We start from the raw sequence: 25,660 nt of genomic DNA, 5'->3' as shown, positions 1-25,660 counted from the left end.
TAAAAGAGGTACATCAGGGCGCCTGGGTGGCTCAGTTGGTTAAGCGACTGCCTTCAGCTCAGGTCATGATCCTGGAGTCTCTGGATCGAGTCCCGCATCAGGCTCCCTGCTCGGCAGGGAGTCTGCTTCTCCCTCTGACCCTCCTCTCTCTCATGCTCTCTGTCTCTCATTCTCTCTCTCTCTCAAATAAATAAATAAAATCTTTAAAAAAATAAATAAATAAATAAATAGATAGACAGATAAATAAATAAATAAAAGAGGTACATCAATCACCACCATAAAAAGTGTGGATTTTGGATGATGGCTAGCCATCATCTGAGCTTTCAGTGAGTTCACATATTTTATATATATATGAAACAAATAATAATGTCAAATTTTGAAATAATCAGAGAATTACCAAAATTACCAAATGTGACAGAGACAAATGCTGAGCAAATGCTGTTGGAAAAACGGTGCCAACAGACTAGCTTGAAACAGGGTTGCCACAAACCTTCACTTTGTAAAAAAGGCAGTATGTAGAGTGTAATAAAAGGAAGTATGCGTGTACCTCACACTCTAAGGTAACGCTTTACCCTAAGAACAGGAGCGATGTAAGGATCACATCACTGAGAAGACTTAGCCAGTGCAATAAAGCAAGAAAAAGATACAGTGACTAGGTTATGATTATGTACACAGAAAATTCTACGTCTAAAAGAAGCTACTAAAAACAATAAATGTGGGGGCGCCTGGGTGGCTCAGTTGGTTAAGCGACTGCCTTCGGCTCAGGTCATGATCCTGGAGTCCCGGGATCGAGTCCCGCATCGGGCTCCCTGCTCGACAGGGAGTCTGCTTCTCCCTCTGATCCTCCCCCATCTCATGCTCTCTCTCTGTCTCATTCTCTCTCTCAAATAAATAAATAAAATCTTTAAAAAAAATAAATAAATAAATAAATAAATAAATAAATAAATAAAAACAATAAATGTGTTTAGTGAAGTGGCAAGACACAAGGTCAGTATTAAAAAATCAAGTGTATCTCTATATACTTGGTAAACAATGTTAAAAATTTTTAAAACACTGAAAGGAACAGCATAAAAATATGAAATACCGGGGCGCCTGGGTGGCTCAGTTGTTAAGCGTCTGCCTTCGGCTCAGGTCATGATCCTGGGGTCCTGGGACCGAGCCCCGCATCGGGCTCCCTGCTCAGCCAGGAGCCTGCTTCTCCCTCTCCCACTCCCCCTGCTTGTGTTCCCTCTCTCGCTGTGTCTCTCTCAAATAAATAAATAAAATCTTAAAAAAAAGAAATACCAACAACTTCTCACTCTGAAAACTGGCACTTAAAGATTTCTAAATGAAATAGATACTAAGGAAAATTAATCCTGCAAAGAAATGTTAAATTTTATTCTGTAAGATAATAATTAGACAACCAATATTTTAAAAATATATTATACCCATTATAGCAAAACATAAGTAAGCCCACCTCTAAGATGGGTCCCTGTGATCCTGCCTCCTGGTATCACATCCCTGTGTAGGTCCCTCCCACTGCACCACGTCTGCTTTGTGTCATCTACAGCACACTGCACAAGTTACATCATTTTCAAGGTTAGGTTGTAAAACACACTGTAGCTTCCATTTATACCAATTTCTCTCTGAATACTCGTTTTGGGAGAAGCCAGCTGCCATGTTATGACCAGCATTATCCTGTCAATAGCTCTGAATCTGGAAGCAGATCCTCCAGCCCCATTTAACCCTTCAGATACTATAGTTCTAACCAACATCTTGGCAGCAACTTCATAAGAGACTGAGGCAGAACCACCCAGTTAAGCTACTCCTGAATTTCTGACCCTGAGAAACTGTGTGAATTAATTTATGTTTGTTGTTTTAGGCAGCTAAGCTCTGCGGTAATTTGTTAAAAGACAGACAATACAGGGGCGCTTGGGTGGCTTAGTCAGTTAAGCATCTGACTCTCGGTTTCAGCTCAGGTCATGATCTCAGTGTTGTCAGATTGAGCCCCACATGAGGCTCCACACTCAGAAGGGAGTTGGCTTGAGATTCTCTCCCTCTGCCCCTACCCCTTCTCTTTCTCTAATAAATAAATAGAGGGCGCCTGGGTGGCTCAGTCGTTAAGCGTCTGCCTTCGGCTCAGGTCATGATCCCAGGGTCCTGGGATCGAGTCCCACATCGGGCTCCCCGCTCGGCGGGAAGCCTGCTTCTCCCTCTCCCACTCCCCCTGCTTGTGTTCCCTCTCTCGCTGTGTCTCTCTCTGTCAAATAAATAAATAAAATCTTAAAAAATAAATAAATAAACAGAATCTTTTTTTTTTAAGATTTTTTTTTTTAATTTATTTTTTGACAGAGAGACAGACCACGAGAGAGGGAATACAAGCAGGGGGAGTGGGAGAGGGAGAAGCCTCCCAACGAGCAGGGAACCCGACATGGGGCTCAATCCCAGGACCCTGGGATCATGACCTGAGCCAAAGGCAGATGCTTAACCGACTGAGCCAAACAGGCGCCCCTCTTTTTCTTTTTTAAAAGGATAATAGTTACTATTTTTACAAAGTTTTCAATGGAAAAGAAAAAGAGATGCAAGCAAGAAGTCACTGTAAAAATCTTGCAATGTTAAAAAAAAAAAAAAAAATCTTGCAATGTTAACTTGAATTAGATATATCAGTATGAATTTCCTAATGTTGTCCAGTGAAAAGGCCAAGACACAGTAACTCAACAGCACACCCAAAGACCAGAAAACGGTTTATAAATACTATTTCCGCAAAAAGAATCAGGATTCCTTGAAGGAATATGGATCCAGGTCTGGGTTTAGAAAAAGATTAGCCTGAAACATCTTATTTACAGCAGAAACTAAGGAAGTTATCAAAGACAAATGAAGAGGGGCGCCTGGGTGGCTCAGTCGGTTAAGCATCTACCTTCGGCTCAGGTCATGATCTTAGGGTCCTGGGATTGAGCCCCATGTCGGGAATCCCTGCTCAGCGGGGAGTCTGCTTCTCCCTCTCCCTCTGCCACTCTCCCCTGCTCATATGTGCTCTCTCTCAAATAAACAAATTAAATCTTCAAAAAAAGACGAATAGTACCAAAAGGACACAGAAGCCAACTTGAAGGGATTGCCATTGATAAAAGATGGGACAATAGGAGCAGCAAAAAGAATAACTGACTGAAACACAATGAATATATAAAAGTGTATGAAAATCCATGCATTCATAATATTTAAAAAATGAAAAATGGGAGTCAGCGACATCTTTCAAAGCAAACAATCTCACTAGACATGACTGAAAAGTATCAAGGGCACCAACTCCTCCTTGAAAACTGGCACTTAAGGCAATTTTAAGCCCTTAAATTTAAGCATTTATTCTAACTTTCCTGTACCAACTATCTGAGGATAACCATATACAGCCCTAGTTGAAAAGAACAGTCCCTTACAGGATGATTCCAGCTAATAAACAGAAAAGAAATGCTAGGAATTCAGAAATTACTGTTTTCAAACTCCTAACTGCAATGATTTTCAAAGTATGATCGCAGACCATCAGCATCACTAGGGAACTGGTTTTATAAGCTGCACTAGAAATTTAAATTCTCAGGCTATATCCCAAACCTACTGAATTGGAAACTCTGGGGCTGGGGCCAAGCAATCTGTGTTTTTAACAAATTCACCAAGTGATTCTGATACACACTAAAATTTGAGAACCAGAGCCCTAACAGATTATATGAAAGAGTAACAGAAAACTTTACATCTGGGGAGGGGAGGACTGGGCTATCACCACCTGAGCCCTTAATTTTACCAATTATCAAAGTATGACCAGATATTGTACACCTCCTGAATGATCCAATAGAACTCACAATCGGGCGCCTGGGTGGCTCAGTTGGTTAAGCGACTGCCTTCGGCTCAGGTCATGATCCTGGAGTCCCGGGATCGAGTCCCGCATCGGGCTCCCTGCTCGGCAGGGAGTCTGCTTCTCCCTCTGACCCTAACCCCTCTCATGTGCTCTCTCTCATTCTCTCTCTCTCAAATAAATAAATAAATAAATCTAAAAAAAAAAAAAAAAAAAAAAGAACTCACAATCATCTATTAAATATTCTTACCTCTCTCCCACAAAAAAATTAAACCTGAATGTAATCAATGACATCACAAGAAGTGAACAATCTAGAATATGGGACATTCCTATATAACAACTGGTTTCTGCCACAAAGCAATAGCAGGGGGAAAAACAGGGGAATTACAAAGACATGTAATAAATGTAATAAAGTATGGATCTTACTACTTTGATCCATATTCACACAAACCAACTGTAAAAATATATACATGACTCAACCAAGGTAATGTAATTATGGTGATTATTAGACAAAAAGGAATTACTATTTTATAAACTGTGATAATAGCACTCTGGCTAGCTAAGAAAAATGTCCCATATTCAAAAGGATACACACTAAGTATGTAGAAATAAAATGGCATGATGTCTGAGATTTACTTTAAATACTGCAGCAAAGAAACAAAGCACCCCTCAAATAAATATGGCAAAATCTTGATAATCACCAAATCTGAATTATGGACCAAGCAATTACCATGTCACTTTCCACCTTCTTAGCAAAGCACATGTTTACAGCTGCTGTTTGTAGTGTGCCTGTTCCACCTTCTCAGAACTGGCTCTGCAACACTGGCTGAGGGTCCCTCAGAGCGCACAACTTCTCCTCTGTCTATGGGAAATGACACTGCCGCCTGAAGTTAAAGTGCCTCTCTCACATCAGAGCCATACTATAGTGCTTGCTTTCACTGCAATTATCTTTTTTAACATAAAAACATCCCCATTGTGCTGTCTTAAATAATCATTAAAATATCCCAAAACCAGGTAGTAATATAGGAACACCTTAATATTTTTTTAATTTAAATTCAATTAATTAACATATATTATTGGTTTCAGAGGTAGAGGTCAGTGATTCATCAGTCTTATATAATACTCAGTGCTCATTACATCACGTGCCCTCCTTAATGTCCATCACCCAGTGACCCCATCCCCCACCTTCCTCCCCTCCAGCAACCCTCAGTTTGTTTCCTATGCTTCAGAGTCTCTTATGGTTTGTCTCCTTCTCCGATTTCGTTTTATTTTTTCTTCTCTTCCCCTATGATTCTCTGTTTTGTTTCTTAAATTCCACATACAAGTGAGATCATGATACTTGTTGTTCTCTGACTTATCTCGCTTAGAATACCCTCTAATTCCATCCACATACTTTGCAAATGGCAAGATTTCATTTTTATTTTATTTTTTTAAATTTAATTTGAGAGGGAGAGAGAGAGGGGGAGAACACGAGCAGGGGGAGGAGCAGAGGGAGAAGCAGACTCCCCACTGAGTGGGGAGCCCAATGCGGGACTCCATTCCAGGACCCCAGGACCATGACCTGAGCCAAAGGCAGAAACCTAACTGACTGAGCCACCCCGGCGCCCCTTCATTTTTCTTTTGATGGCTGAGTAGTATTCCATTGTATTGATATACCACATCTTCTTTATCCATTCATCTGCCGATGGACAGCTGGGCTCTTTCCATAGTTTGGCTATTGTGGACAGTGCTGCTATAAACACTGGGGTGCAGGTGCCCCTTCAGATCACTGTATTTGTATCTTTGAGGTAAATACACAGTAATGCAATTGCTGGGTCATAGGGCAGCTCTATTTTCAACATTTTGAGGAACCTCCATACTGTTTTCCAGAGTGGCTGCACCAGCTTGCATTCCCACCAACAGTGTAAGAATATTAAGGAACACCTTAATATTAACCTCACTCAAAATGGCACTAAAAGAACCTTTTCTCCACCTGAATTTTTTTAGATCCACAGAATAAGATTAATCTTAAAACTAGGTAACTTCAAATTATCTAAGCTACAGTTCTTTCAACACGTTCCAGTGTTCAAAGGCAAAGAATACCATACTTGTTTAAAAAAAAAAAATTAAGAATTTTAATTAACATCCACAAAATGGTTACTTCAAATACTGAGGAAAGCTTATTAATTTAAGAAGTCAAAGTTTTAGGTCAAGAGGGTATTACTGGGCATTGAGAAATATCTTTTTAATATAAATCATTTACTTTCTATAGTTTCTTAATAAAATGATAGCAATTAATAGCTCTCAACTACCTCTACGGCAAAAAAGGACATCCTTTATCATTTGCCAACATTAAAAGATTTTTTTTTTTTTAAAGATTTTATTTATTTATTTGACACAGAGAGAGACAGACAGAGAGACAGTGGGGGGGGGGTAGGGTCAGAGGGAGAAGCAGGCTCCCTGCTGAGCACGGAGCCCGATGCGGAACTTGATTCTAGGACTCCGGGATCATGACCTGAGCCGAAGGCAGTCGCTCAACCAACTGAGCCACCCAGGCACCCTAAAAGATTTCCTTTTAAGATCAATATGTGTTGGGGTGCCTGGTGGCTCAGTTGGTTGAGCATCTGCCTTCGGCTCAGGTCATGATCCCAGGGTCCCAGGATCAAGTCCCCATCGGGCTCCCTGCTCAGCAGGGAGCTTGCTTCTCCCAGCCTGTGCTCTCTCTTGCTATCTCTGTCTCTCTCTTTCAAATAAATAAAATAAATAAAAAATCTTAAAAAAAAAAAAAGATCAATGTGTGTTTTTCCCATGAAGGCTGTTTAATCACAAGTGTAGAATATTGGATTACACAACATTCTCATTTTATTATTTTTTTAAAGATTTATTTATTTATTTGAGGGTGGGGAGGAGCAGAGGGAGAGGGAGAGAGAATCCCAAGCAAACTACCTGGAGCCCGACATAGGGCTTGATCTCACGACCCTGAGATCACGACCTGAGCGAAAACCAAGAGTTGGATGCTTAACCGACTGTGCCACCCAGGCGCCCCACAACATTTTCATTTTAAAGATGAGGGGGCGCCTGGGTGGCTCAGTCATTGAGCATCTGCCTTCGGCTCAGGTCACGATCCCAGGGTCCTGGGAAGGATGCCCTACATCAGGCTCCCTGCTCAGTGGAGAGCCTGCTTCTCCCTCTCCCACTCCCCCTGCTTGTGTTCCCTCTCTCACTGTGTCTCTCTCTGTCAGATAAACAAATAAAATCTTTAAAAAAAAAAAAAAAAAAAGATGAGGAAACATCCTCTACTATGAAGATTTTGATGGTTGCTGAAATGCGATGCCCTTGGGCTCAAAAAGAAATTCTGGATTGGGGGAGGGGGGATTGTATGTTAGTATGAAATAAAAAGGTCAACAACCCGGTAAATTAATTTAGCAAACACTCTTCAAATATAACAATGAAAACTTCAAAATTCAATTATTCTTTTTGAAGAGGATCTTGAACAATCACAACTGATGAGCAGTTCTCCTCCCCTAGTCTTGTTCATAAAAATGCAACTAGGGGCACCTGGGTGGCGCAGTCCGTTGAGCGTCCGACTCTTGGTGTTGGCTCAGGTTATGATCTCAGGGTTGTGAGATTGGCTCTGCTCTCAGTGAGGAGTCTGCTCGAGTTTCTCTCTTCTTCTCCCTCTCCCTCTGCCCCCTCCCCCTTCTCTTTCTCTCTCAAATAAATAAATCTTGGGGGAAAAAAGTGTATCCAAATACCTTATGTAATGTTGGGTATCACAAGTCAATGCACAGGCTCATCAAAAGTGAAAGCTGAACTACAAATATTCATTCATTATAAATGAGTTACTTAATTCATGCAGCATGCAGACTACAAGCAAACACAGGCAGGATTATTCTCACCTTTACCTGCTCTATATGTCTTGGCTTGATTCACTGGCATGGGCGTCATAGGTATAGGGTATAAAGGCTTGAGGGAATTAAAAAAAAAATGAATATTAGGCTTTTCAGGTAATAAGAATATATTTTACTATTTTCTCTTAGTTGTATATTGCTAGAGAGCTAGCTCTGAAGTTTCTTGATTCTCCAGGAGTCATTAAAAAATAAAATCATACCCACACCTAAAAGGACAAACCCCAAACTGCAGTAAATCTAAACCGTCTTTCTTTCTCACCAGAAAACATTCTCAGATTTAGGTTTTTATACTAACAACACACCATGCCATTGCATGCCTCCCCCTTTCAAATATTCTTGTTTTGCCATTACTGCCTTAAGTCACCACACACCGACAGAGTGCTTGGTATCAAATACAAATAACTAAGGAGGGTAAATGAACATCAAAATCTAGGACTTACTTGCACGCCTGGGCTCACTGGGACTGGATACATCATATTTGGTGCAAAACAAACAGGCTGAGTATAAACTGGAGCTGGCTGCTGATGACCCACCATAGATGGGCTAGGTTGTGCTTGAGGACGAGGTGAAGTTGGGGTTGTAGAAGGCTTTGGCTACAAAAATAAAAATCAGTTACCGTAAGGTGAAATGCTAACTATTATTGCTATCTGAGAACTGATCTTTCCCATCTTTCTAAGTTCTACTTGCTTTTAGTGCCTTTTCATGAAAAAGTTTTAGAAAGTAAACTTCCATGTTTCAAATAAAAGGAAAAACACTTAGGGAGAAATTACAATTAATTTCAATTGCAATTAATTACAATAATTGCCAACTTATCAATAATACTTTAAAAATAGTTGTGATTTTTAAGGAACTGAAGTGTTTTTAAAAAATTAAGTAAGTAGCTTATAAATTCAGAAGAATAAAAATAGTTTATCTATAAACCTGAAAGCCTAGTTAGCCAGCCAGTCAGAAAGATTCAAAGATTTACCACAGATCACATCTAATTGATGACAAAATAAAACAAGAATCTCTTCAATGACTCAAAAATATTCATGAATGACCATATAAGAAAAAGGAATTTAAACTACAAGTTGTTTCAGCATCCTATAAGTGAGTTTAGATGGCAGGTATGGGGAAAATACTATTACCAATAATAAATTTATTTTTTTGAGACTATGATTACTTCAGAGAGAGAAACAAACTTACCTGAGAAAAGGAGCGAGGGTTGAACTCCTTTGCATTAGGATTCAAAGTTGATTTTCTCACTTGCCTAAACCAGGGGAAAATTAAAAAGGGCCAGTAAAATTTGCATGGAACTTGTGTTTCTCTCAAGTCTTCTATACCTTTTTAAAAAATTGCTAAACATACATTAAACAATTCTTACTAGATCACTAATTCTCTTCATTAAAATGCATACACATATTTCCCACTCCTTAATCTGATAAAGACAGGCCAAAAAAGGGCACTTTTTTAAAAAAAGTGGGGGCACCTGGGTGGCTCTGTTGGTTAAGCATCTGACTCGATTTTGGCTCAGGTCATGATCTCAGGGTCCCGGGATCAAGCCCCGCCTCGAGCTCTGCACTCAGTGGGGAGTTTGCTTGAGGATTCTCTCTCTCCCCCTCTCCCCCTACTCCTCCCCAAACCATGCACACGCGTGCGTGCACTCTCTCAAATAAATACTAAAAAAAGTGTTAATATTAATTCTTCTCTCAGAGGCAATCAATAAATCAACTTAAACTGAGAAGACAAAATATCCCTAAAAGCAATCCCTAATATACCAATTCTCTAGAATGCAGTATTTTCTTTCTTTTTTTTTTTTTAAGATTTTAAGTACTCTCTACACCCAGCATGGGGTGGAAGAACCCACAACGCTGAGATCAAGAGTCACACACTCTGCAGACTGAACCAGCCAGGTGTCCCCTAGCATGCAATATTTTCTAATGTGACAAAATGTTTGCCTACATGACACACCTTGGGAAGAATCATGACTCTAATAAAAATTTTTGCCTTATATGAAGAACAAGCACTGTCTGACAGATCAACAAGCTGCATTCCAAAAGTTCAGCTGTAAATGGATTGTATGAACAGATAAATTAACAGTGGTTAGGTTCTGAGACTCGCCCACAAAGATCCATTCAACTGATAATACATCAAATGTGGAGGATTAAGTTTATCTTAACAAATCTAACAATTAATGAAAACATTGTTTCTGTAAGAAAACATGCTGCATTCCAATTAGGGGCACTTCTTTCTTTTCTTGGCAATAGCAGTTCTTGGTTCTAGCAGCAGGGCTAGGAGGTGGGTACTGACTAGCATCCAGGATATATACTTCCCAAAACTCCCTGTACATTTACAGAAAAGAGTCTTTCTTAATTTAGTCTAGATTCTGGCCATGGGGAACAAAAATGGGGAAGGAAGGAAAAGGAGTACACAGTGCAAAGACCTAATTTACTTAAGATGTCATCTGTTCAGACCAGTTGTTTGCAACTTGAGGGCTACATATAAAGCAGTCCAAAAGTCCAGAGAGATTCTTGAGCTGAAAGCCCCTGTACACTTTAAGAAAAAGTAAGGAACAGGATGTGCTCAATTCAAAGTTTACTCACTCAGCTGCATCTTTCTTCTCCTCTTTATCATCTTTCTCTTGTTTACATCCTGGACTGGACGTCTGAACCCCTTGGGATGTGACCTCAGGTCCCCTCTTGTGCTCCGTGTTACTGAGGATTGAAGGGGAAATGCTGGGACTGTTCGGTTTGCTGCTGCCACTGGTGCAATTGCTGCTGCTATTTTCAATGAAAGAATCCTTAGCATTTGGTTCAATTTTGTCTTTGATCAAATCTCTTGATTTTTCTCCCTCTCTATTTTTGTTTAGCAGTTGATCCATAGATTCAGAAGTAGAACTTGGCTGTAACTAAATAAAGGAAATAATTATACTTAAATATTTTAAATAACTCTATAATCAATTTTCTCCATGAATATAAGCAAACTAATATTATTTGTAAGCATGAGATACACCAAATAAGGCTTTTTACATACTTTAAGAATAATGTACTTATTATAAAGCAATAATAACAGAACATATATACAACAACACCCATAGTCATCTAGGCACTCAAATGTCCTAACCTCAAAAGTTAAGTATTTATTAACTACCTACCATGTGTCAGAAATTGTACCGCTGGGTATGGAAAATACAGAACAGTTCCCATCCTCACAAAGCTTACCACCTGGGTGAGATCAGATACCTAACAAAATTTGGTAAATGCTATGGGATCCTAAAGGAAAAGCAATTTATAGAAAAAGAAGGTTTCTCAATGAAAGCATCATCTAGTCTAAGGCATAAAAGATTGGAGGTGGGGGTAGTTTGGAAAACGGAATTGTCTAAGCTCAAGAAACAACATGTTTAAAAACCCAAGGGAAAGGGAGAAACAGAAAAGCACTAGTGGACTAAGACCTGGGCCTGGACTCAAGAAGTGGTGGGCTGGCAAGTCAGAAGTAGGTGGATTCAGAGGGACACTGGACTAGACAGGCTGGTCAATTAGACCTTCTAACCTTACAAAGAAGGAAAGTGCAAAACACAAGTACCATGAAGAAGAGTAGAAGGCAAAGATGTTAGTGAAGTAGGTGCTGAGGTTTTTAAGTTTACAGGCTAGAAGAAATCAGTGCTACTACTGTCTGAAGATGAATGAAGATGCCATACTCCAAAGAAAGAAAAAAGCAGCAGCTGAAGGAAACGACAAGAAAAAGAGAAGGAAAAAGGCACCAAGTAGAAGCAGCCGAAGTGGGCTGCCTGGGTGGCTCAGTCATTAAGCGTCTGCCTTCAGCTCAGGTCATGATCCCAGGGTCCTGGGATCGAGGCCCACGTTGGGCTCCCTGCTCAGTGGGAAGCCTGCTTCTCCCTCTCCCACTCCCCCTGCTTGTGTTCCCTCTCTGTGTCTCTGTCAAATAAATAAATAAAATCTTAAAAAAAAAAAAAAAAAAAAAAAAAGGAAGCCGAAGTAGCAATGAGAATACAGGAGCAGCCCCAGGCAGCAAGAAGGGACTGCAAGGGTTGGACAGAAACAAACTCTCTCCCCAGCCTCAGGATGGGCAAACAAATGTCAGTCTCACTACTAAGGCCCTTGGCATGCTGGCATCTTGGGGGCATCTCAAGCTTCACTGCATCACCAATATAGTTACAGAATCCACAAGCAGCTCATGGCAAAAGGTGATAGGATCATTTATTTGGACCCAGTGGCTACTTAAGTCACAATATAGGCATTTAATATTTAAGCCAGCGTTTGTTCAGATAAATCTTTAGTAGAAGCTACCTACATAACAGACCAACTGTATACTGCATAAGATTTCTTGAGTATTTACAAAAGTCTCTGAGTTAGGCAAAAATGAGACTTTTTTTTATCTTATTCATATAATGGAATATATGGTTTGGACACTGTTCTAAATGATTTACAAACTCATTCATTTAGTTGCTACAACAGACCTATGTGATGTAGACACTTTTATCACCACCTTGCAAATGGATAAACTAAGGCACAGTTCATGCTTTTCAGCATTCAGCTATATTTCCTATCTGCAGTATACTAAGTAAACCTAAGTGAAAACTGAGATTTTTCCCCCCCAAAATTGAACTTTTTTTTACTGAAACATAATTAATGTATAAACGTATTAGTTTCAGGTATACACCACAATCATTCAATATATGTATATACTGCAAAATAATCAATGTCTAGTTAATAGCCATAACTGCAGTTATAAATTTTTCTTATGGCAAGAACTTTTAAGATCAATTCTTTTTTTTTTTTTTTTTAAAGATTTTATTTATTTATTTGACAGAGAGAGACACAGCGAGAGAGGGAACACAAGCGGGGGGAGTGGGAGAGGGAGAAGCAGGCTTCCCGCTGAGCAGGGAGCCCGATGTGGGGCTCAATCCCAGGACCCTGGGATCATGACCCGAGCTGAAGGCAGATGCTTAATGACTGAGCCACCCAGGCGCCCCCTTAAGATCAATCCTTTTAGCAACTTTCAAATATTACAATACAGTATTACTGACTATAGTCACCATGCTGAACATTACACCCCCATGACTTATTTTATAAAAAGAAGTTTCTATATGGGACGCCTGGGTGGCTCAGTCGTTAAGCGTCTGCCTTCGGCTCAGGTCATGATCCCAGGGTCCTGGGATCGAGTCCCACATCGGGCTCCTTGCTCAGTGAGGAGCCTGCTTCTCCCTCTCCCTCTGCTGCTCCCCCTGCTTGTGCTCTCTCTCTCTCTGATAAATAAATAAAAATCTTAAAAAAAAAAAAAAAGAAGTTTCTATGTTGTGATGCCATTCACACATTTTACTGCCCCCTGCCTGTGGTAACCATCAATCTGAATCTGAAGGTTTTTTTTCTTTTTTAAGGTTTCACACATAAGCGAGATTATGCAATTATCTTATTCCACTTAGCATGATGCCCACAAAGTCCAACCACATTGTCGCAAATGACAGGATAGCCTTCCTTTTAATGCCTCAATATTCCCTTACATATATGTGTGTATGTGCGCACACATGTGCACATCTGTACCTGTAATAGATACATATACGTGTGTGCATTTGTATATACATATATACACACATGCACAATCTTCTTTATCCATTCATCCATCAATGGACACCCAGGTTGCTTCCATGTCTTGGCTATTGTAAATAATGCTGCAATGAACATGGGGGTTCACTGCAGCTATCTTTTTGAGTTAGTATTTTCATTTCCTTTGTATAAATACCCAGAAATGGAACTGCTAGATCATATGGTAGTTCTATTTTTTTTTTTTTTTAAGATTTTATTTATTTATTTGACAGAGAGAGACACAGCAAGAGAGGGAACACAAGCAGGGGGAGTGGGAGAGGGAGAAGCAGCCTCCCGCTGAGGGGGCAGCCCGATGCGGGGCTCGATCCCAGGACCCCGGGATCACGACCTGAGCCGAAGGCATACGCCTAACGACTGAGCCACCCAGGCGCCCCGGTAGTTCTATTTTTAATTTTTTTATTTTTGAGGAACCTCTATACTGGTTTCCTTAGCAGCTACACCAACTTATGTTTCTGTCAAAAGTGCACATCTTGGCCAGCACTTGTTATTTCCTTAATTTTTTGGTAATAGCCATTCTAAAGGCGTGGGCAATATCTCATTGTGGTTTTGATTTGCATTTCCCTGGTGATTAGTGGTGAGCACCTGTTCATGTACCTGTTGGCCATCTGTATGTCTTCTTAGAAAAGGGTTTATTTACATCCTCGGCCATTTTTAAATCAGTTTCTTCGTCCTCTTTTTTTTTGCTACTGAGCTGTAGGAGTTCTTTATATATGTTGGATATTAACTCCTTATCAGTTATGTGATTTGCAAATATTACCTCCATGCAGTAGGTTCCTTTTCATTTTGTTGGTTTCCTTTGCTGCGCATTATTTTTGCTCTTGTTACTTTTGCTTTTGACGTTAAATTTAAAAAACCACTGCCAATCACTGCCAATGTCAAGGAGCTTACTGCCTATGTTTCCTTCTAGGAGTTTTTTTCAAGTCTTTATTCCATTTTGAGTTAATTTTTATGTAGAGTGTAAGATGGTCCAGTTTCATTCTTTTTTTTTCTTGTTTATTTATTTATTGTAGAGAGAGGAGAGAGAGGGCACACGTGAGCGGGGGAAAGGGCAGAGGGAGATGGAGAGAGAGAATCCCAAACAGACTCTGCACTGAGTGTGGAGCTGACGCAGTGCTCTATCTCCTGACCTTGAGATCATGACCTGAGCTGGAATCAAGAGTCAGATGCTTAACCAACTGAGCCACCTAGATGCCCCAGTTTTATTCTTTTAAATGTGGTTTCCAGTTTTCCCAACACCATTTAATGATGAGACTGTCCCTTCCCCCATTCTTCTTCTTCTTTTTTTCTTTTTTAAGATTTTATTTGAGAGAGAGAGAGTGCACAAGTGGGGAGAGGAGCAGAGGGAGAAGCAGACTCCCTGCTGAGTGTGGAGCCCAACGTGGGGCTTGATCCCAGGACCCCAAGGATCATGACCTGAGATGAAATCAAGAGTCGGATGCTTAATCGACTGAGCCACCCAGGCGCCCCTCCCTTGTCCATTCTATATTCTTGGCTCCTTTGTCGTAAATTAATTGACTATATGTGCATGGGTTCATTTCTGGGCTCTCTATTTTGTATAATTGACCTATGTGTCTATTTTTATGCCAAGAACATACTTTTATTTATTACTGCAGCTTTATATATAGTTTGAAATCAGGGAGCATGATGCCTCCAGCTTTCCTCTTCTTTCTCAAGATAGCTTTGGCTATTTGAAGGCTACTGTAGTAACACAAAATTTTTAGGATTGTTGGTTCTATTTCTGTGAAAAATGCCATTGCAATTTTGATAGGGACTGCACTGAATCTCTAGGTTGCTTTGGGTAGTATGGACATTTAATGGGAAAACTGAAATTCTTATGAGACTTAGAGAACAAGAAAATATTGATTGTCAGTAAAACACTGGGATACGTTATTTTTTGGTAATAAGAATTGAATACACACTATATGTATCATGTACTATATTGAACACTTTATAGTAGTATCTCACTTAATTCTCATAAGAACACTGAAACTGGTTCTACAATAATCCCATTTCAGCTTGGGAGAAGTACGTAACATGCTTCAATGTTATACATATGATATTTGTAAAGGGAAGATTCAAACCAGACAGTCTACTTACCTCCAAACCCCCCGTTAATCTGTAACAGATCAAATTACTAGCAATTCTTATACAAATAAAGCTATCAGCAACGTGCACATAGCTATATTAGATCCTGCAGATGGCTGTCAAGGAAAATGAAAAGAAAAAATATAACCACAGTACAGAGTACTCCTATCTCTGTCTCAATGAAAGACCAGAGATCTCTGTGAATCACCATAGTTTAAGGCCATATGCATATCATGAGGATGGCTCTGAGGATTCATTCACTGAACAGTGGCAGTGCATTAGGTACTATCCAAAGCAGTACTAAAAACCTAAACACACAGATGGCCAGGCCTTTTACTAGCCATGTGATTCTTGGCAAATTATTTGTCTTTACCTCAGTTTCCTAATATACACACTGGAAATAATAATAGAGCCTGCTTCAAAGGGATGTTAGGACAATAAAAAGATTTATCACATAAGCACTTAGGACAGTATAGGGGACACAGGAAATATTCAGTATGTGTAAACCACTAACATTATTTTACCTTCAGAGAAATACAAAGCTTTACCTTCAGAGAAATATAAAGCTCACCCTCAAACATTTTTTAATACCATTTCCTTGCTTTCCAGTACTCATTTATGGACAGAAAGTTACTTGTAGGAGACTTAATAATACATTCAATTATTCAGGCTCCCAATAGTAATAAGATTAGAATTCCTAAAGAGGTAGAGTTCTAATCCTACAACCACTTGGACTTTAAGAGTCAAGTGTTAAAGAAGATTTACAGAAAGTTGTGAACTGATAATATGAGAACCAAAATGTTTTCTACTAAATGAAGTTATGAGCTTTTTAAAAATACGCTAACTCTACTGGCACCTGGGTGGTTCAGTCGGTTAAGCACCCGACTTTTGATTTCAGCTCGGGTCATGATTTCAGGGTTGTGAGACTGAGCCCTGTGTTGGAATCCACGTTGTGCGTAGAACCTGCTTAAGACTTTCTCTCCCCTCCCTCTGCCCCTTACCTCCCCACCTTAAAAAACAAAACAAAAACACTAATTCTAATTGAGACAGTGTGTTGCTGACATAAGAAGAGACATACAGATGTATGGAGGAGAATTCAGAGTCCAGTAATGGAGTTTCCACAAGAGTGCAAAGATTATTCAATTCAGTATCTTTTCTTTCTTTTTTAGATTGTATTTACTTATTTTAGAGAGAGAGAGACAGCAAGCACAAGCTGGGGGAAGGACAGAGATAGAATCCCAAGTAGACTCCACGCTGAGTGCAGAGCCCGTCACGGGGCTCAATCCTACGACGCCGAGATCACAACCCGAACTGAAACCAAGAACCTGACAACCAACCAACTGAGCCACCCAGGCGCCCCCAATTCAGTATCTTTTAAAGAGAAAGTGCTGGGACAAGTAAGAGCAACAAGCAAAAGAATAAATCTGGAAGGCTACCCTCACACTATATAAAACAATTACTCAAAATGGATCATAGCCCTAAATGAAACTCTTAGAGGAAAGTAAGAGTAAATCTTTATGACTATGGATTAAGCAATGGTTTCTGAGATATGACACCAAACGCACAAGCAACAAAAAAGAGATAAAGTGGACTTTAATAAAATCAAAAATTTTTGTCCTTTAAGGGTCAACATCCAGAAAGTGAAAAGACAACCGAAAGAATGGTAGAAAAAAACTGCAAACCATGTATCACATGTGAGACTTGTACACAGAATACATAAAGAAGTCAGTAAGACAACTCAGATTTTAAAATGGGCAAAGGATCTGAATAGACATTTCTCTAAAAAAGATTTACAAATGGCCAATGAACACATAAAAAGATGCCCAACATCGTTAGCCAACAGAGAAATGCAAATCAAAACCACAATGAGATACCACAAGGATGCCTATAATAAAAAAGACAATAACAAGTGTTGGCAAGGATGTGGAGAAACAGAAATCCTTAAATGCTGGTGGTGGAAATATACAATACTGAAGTTGCTTTGGCAAACAGTCTGGAAATTTTCCTCAAAAGGTTAAAGACAGAGTTACCACAGGACCCAGAAATTCTACTCTTACATATATACACCCAAGAGAAATGAATATATATGTCCACAACAAAAACTACACTAATATTCATAGCAGCATTATTCATAATAGTCAAAAAGTGTGAGTAACTCAAAGAGACATCAACTGATGGATAAATAAAATGTAGTCTATTCAGGGCGCCTGGGTGGCTCAGTTGGTTAAGCGACTGCCTTCGGCTCAGGTCATGATCCTGGAGTCCCAGGATCGAGTCCCGCATCGGGCTCCCTGCTCGGCAGGGAGTCTGCTTCTCCCTCTGACCCTCCTCCCTCTCATGCTCTCTGTCTCTCATTCTCTCTCTCTCAAATAAATAAATAAAATCTTTAAAAAAAAAAAAAAAAATGTAGTCTATTCATATAATGGAGTATTATTAAAAAGCAATGAAGTACTGGGGCACCTGGGTGGTGCAGTTGGGTTAGGTGACCAACTCTTGGTTTCAGCTCAGGTCCTGATCTCAGGGTTGTGGGATCAAGCCCCACAGTGGGCTCCCTGCTCAGCAGGGAGTCTGCTTGAGATTCTCTCTCCCTCTCCCTCTGCTCGCACACACACTCTCATGCTCTCTCTCAAATAATCTTTTAAAAAAAAAAAAAAAAAAAAAAAAGCAATGATAGATGTTCCAACATGGATGAACTCTGAAAACATTATGCTAAGTGAAAGAAGCCAGACACAAAAGGCCTCATATGAGGATTCCATTCATATGAAATGTCCAGAATAGGCAACTGTATATAGATAAAGAAAGCAGGGGCAGCTGGGTGGCTCAGTTGGTTAAGCGACTGCCTTCGGCTCAGGTCATGATCCTGGAGTCCCGGGATCAAGTCCCGCATTGGACTCCCTGCTCAGCAGGGAGTCTGCTTCTCCCTCTGACTCTCCCGCCTGTCATGCTCTCTATCTCATTCTCTCTCAAATAAATAAATAAAATCTTTAAAAAATAAAAAAATAGGGGCGCCTGGGTGGCTCAGTTGGTTAAGCAACTGCCTTCAGCTCAGGTCATGATCCTGGAGTCCCGGGATCGAGTCCCGCATCGGACTCCCTGCTCAGCGGGGAGTCTGCTTCTCCCTCTGATCCTCCCCCCTCATGCTCTCTGTCTCCCATTCTCTCTCTCAGATAAAAAAAATAAAATAAAATAAAAAAATAAAAAAAAAATAAAAAAAATAAAAAAATAAAGAAAGCAGACTGTTTAAGACCTACGGAAAGGGGTGAGGGGGAGGTGTTTGAAAGCAAAAGCGGAGTGACTGCTAAGGGGTATGGGGTTTCTTTTCGGGGTGAAGAAAATGTTCTAAAATTGACTGTGGTAATGACTGTACAATTCTGTGAATATACTAAAAGCCACTGAATTGTACACTTTGTATGGCTAAAATGTATGACATGTAAATTATATGTCAATAAGACTGTTACAAGAAAGATACTACTCATATGCTTCTAAATAAAAATTTTTCTTTCCTTCATAATAAATTCAATGTAAGTAAGTAAGGACTGAATGCTTCACTGTAAAAAGTAATGCTGAGAGAATAAAAGGAAATAGGCAATACCTATAGCATAAGCTCATTTACATCAAATGGAAGATTATGCAAAACAATATCACTTATTCCTTAGGAATCTATTCAGATGCAATGTAAAGAACTGCACAGGAAAGAAACCCTTCCCTCTGGCAGGAGGATGCAGCTAAGGAGACCAAGTACACAGGAGGGCTTCAACTGTGTTGGGAGTGCATGACATGTTAAGCTTGATATCTGGGCATTCAGTCATAATTCTCCGTATCAGGGCGCCTGGGTGGCTCAGTCGTTAAGCGTCTACCTTCGGGTCAGTTCATTATCCCAGGGTCCTGGAATCGAGCCCCGCATCAGGCTCCCTGTTTAGCAGGAAGCCTGCTTCTCCCTCTCCCACTCCCCCTGCTTGTGTTCCCTCTCTCGCTGTGTGTCTCTCTGTCAAATAAATAAAATCTTTAAAAAAATAAAAAAATAAAAATAATTCTCCGTATCATGTCCATGGATTAGCTATGGCTTAAAAAATTTAAATTTAAATTCACAACCACTAACAGCATTAAAGCTGAATAGATACAACTATGATAAAATATGATATGTAATATTTTGAATGGTGCTAATAAATATGAAGTTATCAGCAAAAAATTATTAATTTTTAGGAAGCTAACACAGACTAGGAAAAGGCTGCCTTTTGCCTTTGACTGATTCATCTCTTAAGTCAGTTGTTTTTTCCAAAGGCTGATAATCCGATCTTTTCCTCTAAGAAACTAAGTTTCAGGATGACTTCTTGAGTGGTCCCAAAATTACTTGATATACAAAATGTATTATAGTAAACACTGTGTGAAAGAATGCAATGTTCATCCAAAAGAGATTAGAGTATGTTCAGCAAGTCTTAAGGCAGAGAAATGGTATTAAAGACCAATTTCTACCACAATACATTTGTGTACAAAGTGTAAATCTGCAACTATCTCAGAACACCAGGGTCCATTACATCTTCCACTAGCCCCATCAGATAATTAATGCCCTGGCTTTGCTTTACTCTTCACTGAATAAAGTAATCAAATAAGCATCAAATAATAACTTATGTTATGACTGGCTTCGAATGTCAAAATTATATTCTCTTTCATTTGTTATCTGTATACTTCTCAAAGCTCCTGATTTTAGTTACCTACTTAAAAGCACAGGAAGAGGCACCTGGGTGGCTCAGTTGGTAAAGCGATTGACTCTTGATTCGGCTCAGGTCATGAGCTCAGGGTCATGAGATTGAGCCCTGTTTCAGGCTCTGCGCTCAGCCCAGAGTGGGCTCAAGATTCTCTCTCTCCTTCTCCCTTTATTCCCTCCACCCTCCCCCAAGCTCACTCTCTAAAAATAAGTAAATAAAATAAATAAATAATTTAAAATCACAAAAACAACTTTAAGAATGTTTAGCTTTCTACAGACATGGTTCAATGCTTCTGGGTATGCATATAATGCATTTTTGTAAATGAAGGATATAAAAATTCTTAATCATGTTTAATATTCATTTTTAAAATTCTAATTCAATCAATAACAACTTACCCTAAAATCATTCTTAAACTTCTTTAAGTCATCAATTTGCTTTCTATGTTCAGAAACAATTGGTGATATACCTGTAAAATTACAAACTGTTAAATATCAACTTATTGTAAATCTTTAACTTAAAATTAACTTAAAATGAAAATAAGCTTTTATTCAATATATTAATTACAGATTTTGACATCTGTCAAATTATGCATTTAAAAGTGCACAATCCTAAGAAAAAGCATTGACCAAAAACAATCTGTACTGGGCATGAGTTTAGACATCTCCTTCCCATTTCCACAATTATACTGAAAGACTATTTAACGCTCTAACCTTTATTTTCTGTCTTTGAGAAGCTAGGTGATGTCTCATTGGGTTTCATATTTTCTTTATTCCCTGCAGGAGAGTTCTGCCTCTGATCTTGAAGCCTGGAATCCTTAGCTAAAAAAAATACATATTTAAAAAAATAATAATAAAGTAAAATGGGAAAGTAATCAACAATTTTTATGTCCTATGGTTTTTGGAAAAAAATTTCCATTTAACCAGAAGCTTTCTCCTTTGCAGATAAATGAAACACCAACAACTTTATTTATATTGATATTTACTACCTAGGAATGTTAACCCTCGTAACAGCAAACATTCAAGAATAACATATATGAAATTAGTAGTATTAAACAACTTCATTTACATAAAATTTTAAATATATACTCAAATATATAACTATGAACAAACATAGCATTTGTCACTCAACTTCACAAATGACGTGGAGCTGGAAGCCCTCTCTTACATACCCTCAATAGATGGGGTAACAGCTCTGTTGGATGCAGGACTGGCAGGTGTAGGAGATGCGGCTGGAACAGGCATAGCAACAGCTTCAGCTGGAATAATACCAGCCTGAGGAGAAGCAAGAACTGGTCCACCAGGAGTATTTCCAATACTGTTCTGTCTGGGAGACCTGGGTCTGTGAGTTTTAGGGGATAATCTTGGAACTACAAGAAAGAGAAAAGTTATCCATTACATTCTCAGCTCAAATGTCACTTCCTCAAAGAGGCTTCTTAGAAAATTTAGGTAAAATAGTCCTAGTCAACCACCATCCCAATTACTCTTTATCCCATCACCCTGTTTTCTTTTCCAAAGTCTTAGGGAATAGTGGTGGTAATTGAAAACACAAATACCTGAAGAATGACAACAATTACTAATACCTAAATACAACTGTAGTTTTTCCTTGTAACTAAATAGATTAGATTAATTCTAAAGGGCAGTACCTTTAAATGAAATTAGAAACTGGATTTTAAGACAGGATAAACCCCACTTTTTAAGATGAAGACAGCAACATTCCCCACTAAGAAGTGAGATGTTTCTTTAATAGTGGGGTGGTAGATCCCAAAGAAACAGGCTTATCTGTTCCTCCTTCAAATAATAAACTCAAACACCTTTTGGCAGCTTGCAGCCAATCCTGTATGTTCTTTCTAGCCACCTCAAGAGGCACTTTACAATAACTAAGAAAATCGGGGAACCAATTTAGCCAAAAGCAGAAGATAATCCACCAGGGTTCCTGTTCCACCTGTCCTCAAGTAAACAACTAAGAGGTTTCTTATTCCATTATAAACCTATTTGTAGAACTCAGATTCAAAGGTTTAGAGAAAATGGTTCCTTTACTTCAATTTAGTGGTTCTTTACTTTTTTAAGTCATAGGATCACGGAAGGAAACCATCCAACAACTGTCATTTTTCTAATTAGTATAAAAAACTGAAACTATAACACCATTCTGTGTGTATTTCTAATAACAGTTTTTATTGTTTCATTTCTATAATTATGTTGTTACTCTCAAAATTCACTTCCAGATTCTCTGAGTAATGTCAAATGATGAATGGTACAACTGAAGAAATAAAGATTTTTAGAAATTCTATTTTCTTGCTAAGTGAATTATTTCTTTCTAATACCTAATATCTAATTTCTAATTAGATTACGTTAATAAAATATCTAATTTCTAATATCTAATTTCCTTTGGTCTTGAGGACCAAACAGAACATACAAAGGAATTTACCATGAAATTATACATACATGATGCTAAGCAATGTGTATCGACTAATTTAAAAGAGTTGGGTATATTTTTGTTTAAGCTTAAAGATCTTTTCCCTCTTAAAAATCTATATGCTGATTAAGATAGATCATGAATAAAAAACCACAATCACTGCATGTCCTAACTCTCCACAGTTATCATGGAAGCAAAACATTAAATAGCAAAAGCAGTTTTGGACTAAGCTTACAGTTAGTCTTTTTATGTATCTTTTATAGTTTTATAGCTGCTATCAGCACATTCCTTGGGCTAATCACAGATAAAACTTGGGCCCGTCATGTATGTTTTTTATATTCCTTATAAAGAAAATACAGGGGCGCCTGGGTGGCTCAGTCGTTAAGCGTCTGCCTTCGGCTCAGGTCATGATCCCAAGGTGCTGGGATCGAGCCCCGCATCGGGCTCCCTGCTCTGCAGGAAGCCTGCTTCTTCCTCTCCCACTCCCCCTGCCTGTGTTCCCTCTCTCGCTGTGTGTCTCTCTGTCAAATAAATAAATAAAATCTTTAAAAAAAAGAAAATACAATCAGTAATTAGTGCCATATACAGATGCTACAGAAATACACAGCACTGTAAGCCCCAAGCAAATGTTTGTGGAATTAATCCACAGACAAAATTGCTAAGACAGGAAATACAGTCTGTCCAAATGATGTTACATACTGTATTTGTTTTGTATTTGAGTGGTACTTTATAAAACTATGAAATATATTCCTAACTTATGAACCTCATATGAATCTTATCACAAGTCCATAAAGTAGAACAGGCAAAAATTACTCTAATCCACTGAGAAAACTGAAATTCAGAATAATCACATGGTTTGCTCTAACATACGGTGAATATGTGGTGGAAGCCAGAATAAAAATACAGTTTTCCCAATTCCTGGTTACTCCACTAATTTTAAGATATACACTTATTATTCCTCAAACAGAGCTTAAGCTCAGCCCTTTTTACATGCAGCAGAGTTACAAAATGAACACTGTCATTATGCTCTAAGCCAAGTATTACCTACCCCCGCTGACCACTGATGACCATGTGCCCCCCGCAGGACTAGTTCTTGCTGCTGGGGGAGCAGCTGCGTCACTTGGTGGGGTATGGGATACAAATTCTAGGCCACTGGAAATGGAACCCCTCCCAGCAGAAACTCTGTGATTTCGAGGGTGTCGCTGGGCCTTTGGGGACATCCTTGGAGGCCCTAAGAAAGGAATAGTGAACATCACATAAATGCTACAACGTCCATCAGTACAACTTTTCTGCTAAATACATAAACCCTATTCACACACACACACACACACACACACACTCTCTCTCTCTCTTGCTCTCTCTCTCGTTTCTCCTTGGTTATAAAAGAAAGAACAAAACCAAAAAACTGTATTTTGGGCCATATTCTTTCAGAATTATTTTGTGGAATGCCACAAGGTTTTATAAATAAATTTTATATTATTTCCCTGTTTTTTTAAAGAAAGGGAGGGATGAAGTTGGTGTTAAGAAATCAAACATATTGTAACTCTCCAAAGATTTTTATTTGTTTAATCTATATCCATTACTTATGGGCATATAAAAATAAATATAATAAAATATTAACAGAAGTTACAGTTACATGATAGTTAGGTCAGTCTTATTTTACCACATACTTTTAGCTTTTTCCCTCAAACTTTCTAAAATTAGAAAAAAAGATTTTGAAACAAAAAGAATATTAATCCCTATGTACTTTTATACTACTGAAACATGACAATAAATTTTACAACCCATGCCTTAAAACAGTCTTCATGTGTAAGCAGTTTCTCAGACTGAACAGGCTATGAGCTGAAAGGCATGACCTGAAAGACTAAAACTGGCATGTGAAGAAGAAATTTGCATATATGAATTGTCAAAAATTCTAGATCATTAATTCTGTCACCCCATTAGTGATTTCTATTTCTAAAGAAGTCTACTCTGCATTTGAACAATCAGGTGAAATCAGTGGACAGAATGGCTCTCAGTAGAAAAGCCAGACAATGCTAATACTCAGCAAAACTCATCCTTAATGTCAAAGCCAAGGTTCCTCACCCTCACCTTCCTGTCAAAATCTTAAGAATGTCAAATAAATTCGTACCGTCAGTAGAAATTTAATCATGAATATTAAAAAGAAATATTAATGTTATATATTATAGTTTTCAACTGGAGAGGTGATTTACATAAAAAAATAATTTAAGAATTAGGTATATGCACATCATATAAATTTTTTATACCCATTTAGAGAAAAAGACCAAGAAAGCTGGTTGGCATAGTTCAGTGAAATCAAACTCTAACTTGGAAAAAAAAAAATTCATTCTTTTTAATACATAAAATACAAAGTACTCTCCCATATTAAACACAGAAAACCACTGTATTTAATAGTTCTACGTCTGAAGTTCACACTTGAAAAATGCTTCAGTGTCACCTAACTACATGACTGGAAAACATTTTAATTCAAATTAGTTAAAAAGAAAAATTGGATAATGTAGCAGCTCTGAATATGTAGAAGGTCTACTTCTACATGAATAGTCCCTCCACAAGCAGTCTACAACTTACTATAGTGAAGACGTTCATACTCACTAATGAGTCCTGCTTTACTCAAACAATGCACCACAACAAATACCACAACAGATTTTAACTTTTCACTTAGTGGCCACCATTACAAGCACTTTCTAGCAAGGAAGTCACCTTGAAAATCAGTGCAACATGCTGTTCAAGGTTAGCCACTTTAGTCAGTATCATATGACCTCCCTCCTGCCTGGATGGCAAGTTTATTAAAAAGTAGCCAGCAGGGGTGCCTGAGTGGCTCAGTCGTTAAGCATCTGTCTTCGGCTCAGGTCATGATCCCAGAGTCCTGGGATCGAGCCCCACATCCGGCTCCCTGCTCCGTGGGAAGCCTGCTTCTCCCTCTCCCACTCCCCCCTGCTTGTGTTCCACTTCTGGCTGTGTCTGTCAAATAAATAAATAAAATCTTAAAAAAAAAAAAAAAGTAGCCAACATAGTTTTCTCCAGGGAAGCACTTTATGCCAGGAAACTCTATTAGTCTCAGCGAAAGTTCTATCAACCACGATTTTAATGAACAAATCAGATTAAAATGTTAACACAAATACTCTG

At 38.8% G+C, this 25,660-nt stretch overlaps 1 protein-coding gene across 10 annotated transcripts in view; it reads right to left on the bottom strand.

The window, feature by feature from the left end:
• Positions 1-25,660, bottom strand: part of ATXN2 (ataxin 2) — a 118,315-nt gene that overhangs the window by 19,918 nt on the left and 72,737 nt on the right. For 8 of the 10 annotated variants that reach the window (XM_032431515.1, XM_032431506.1, XM_032431509.1 and 5 more), the window contains 8 exons: positions 23,562-23,744; positions 21,270-21,467; positions 20,812-20,919; positions 20,497-20,567; positions 10,290-10,594; positions 8,893-8,956; positions 8,148-8,300; positions 7,696-7,762 (listed from right to left, as the gene is read on the bottom strand). In XM_032431515.1, coding sequence (XP_032287406.1) covers positions 7,696-7,762; positions 8,148-8,300; positions 8,893-8,956; positions 10,290-10,594; positions 20,497-20,567; positions 20,812-20,919; positions 21,270-21,467; positions 23,562-23,744 — 1,149 coding nt within the window. The remainder of the gene's footprint in view (positions 1-7,695; positions 7,763-8,147; positions 8,301-8,892; positions 8,957-10,289; positions 10,595-20,496; positions 20,568-20,811; positions 20,920-21,269; positions 21,468-23,561; positions 23,745-25,660) is intronic. The other 2 variants (XM_032431507.1, XM_032431512.1) reach the window with 1 other exon arrangement.

Source organism: Phoca vitulina, unplaced genomic scaffold, assembly GCF_004348235.1.
Source record: "Phoca vitulina isolate PV1807 unplaced genomic scaffold, GSC_HSeal_1.0 scaffold46, whole genome shotgun sequence".
In the NCBI taxonomy this organism is placed as follows: Eukaryota; Metazoa; Chordata; class Mammalia; order Carnivora; family Phocidae; genus Phoca; species Phoca vitulina.
Note: the sequence above shows the minus strand (reverse complement) of the source record. Positions and strands in the feature narration are given on the sequence as shown.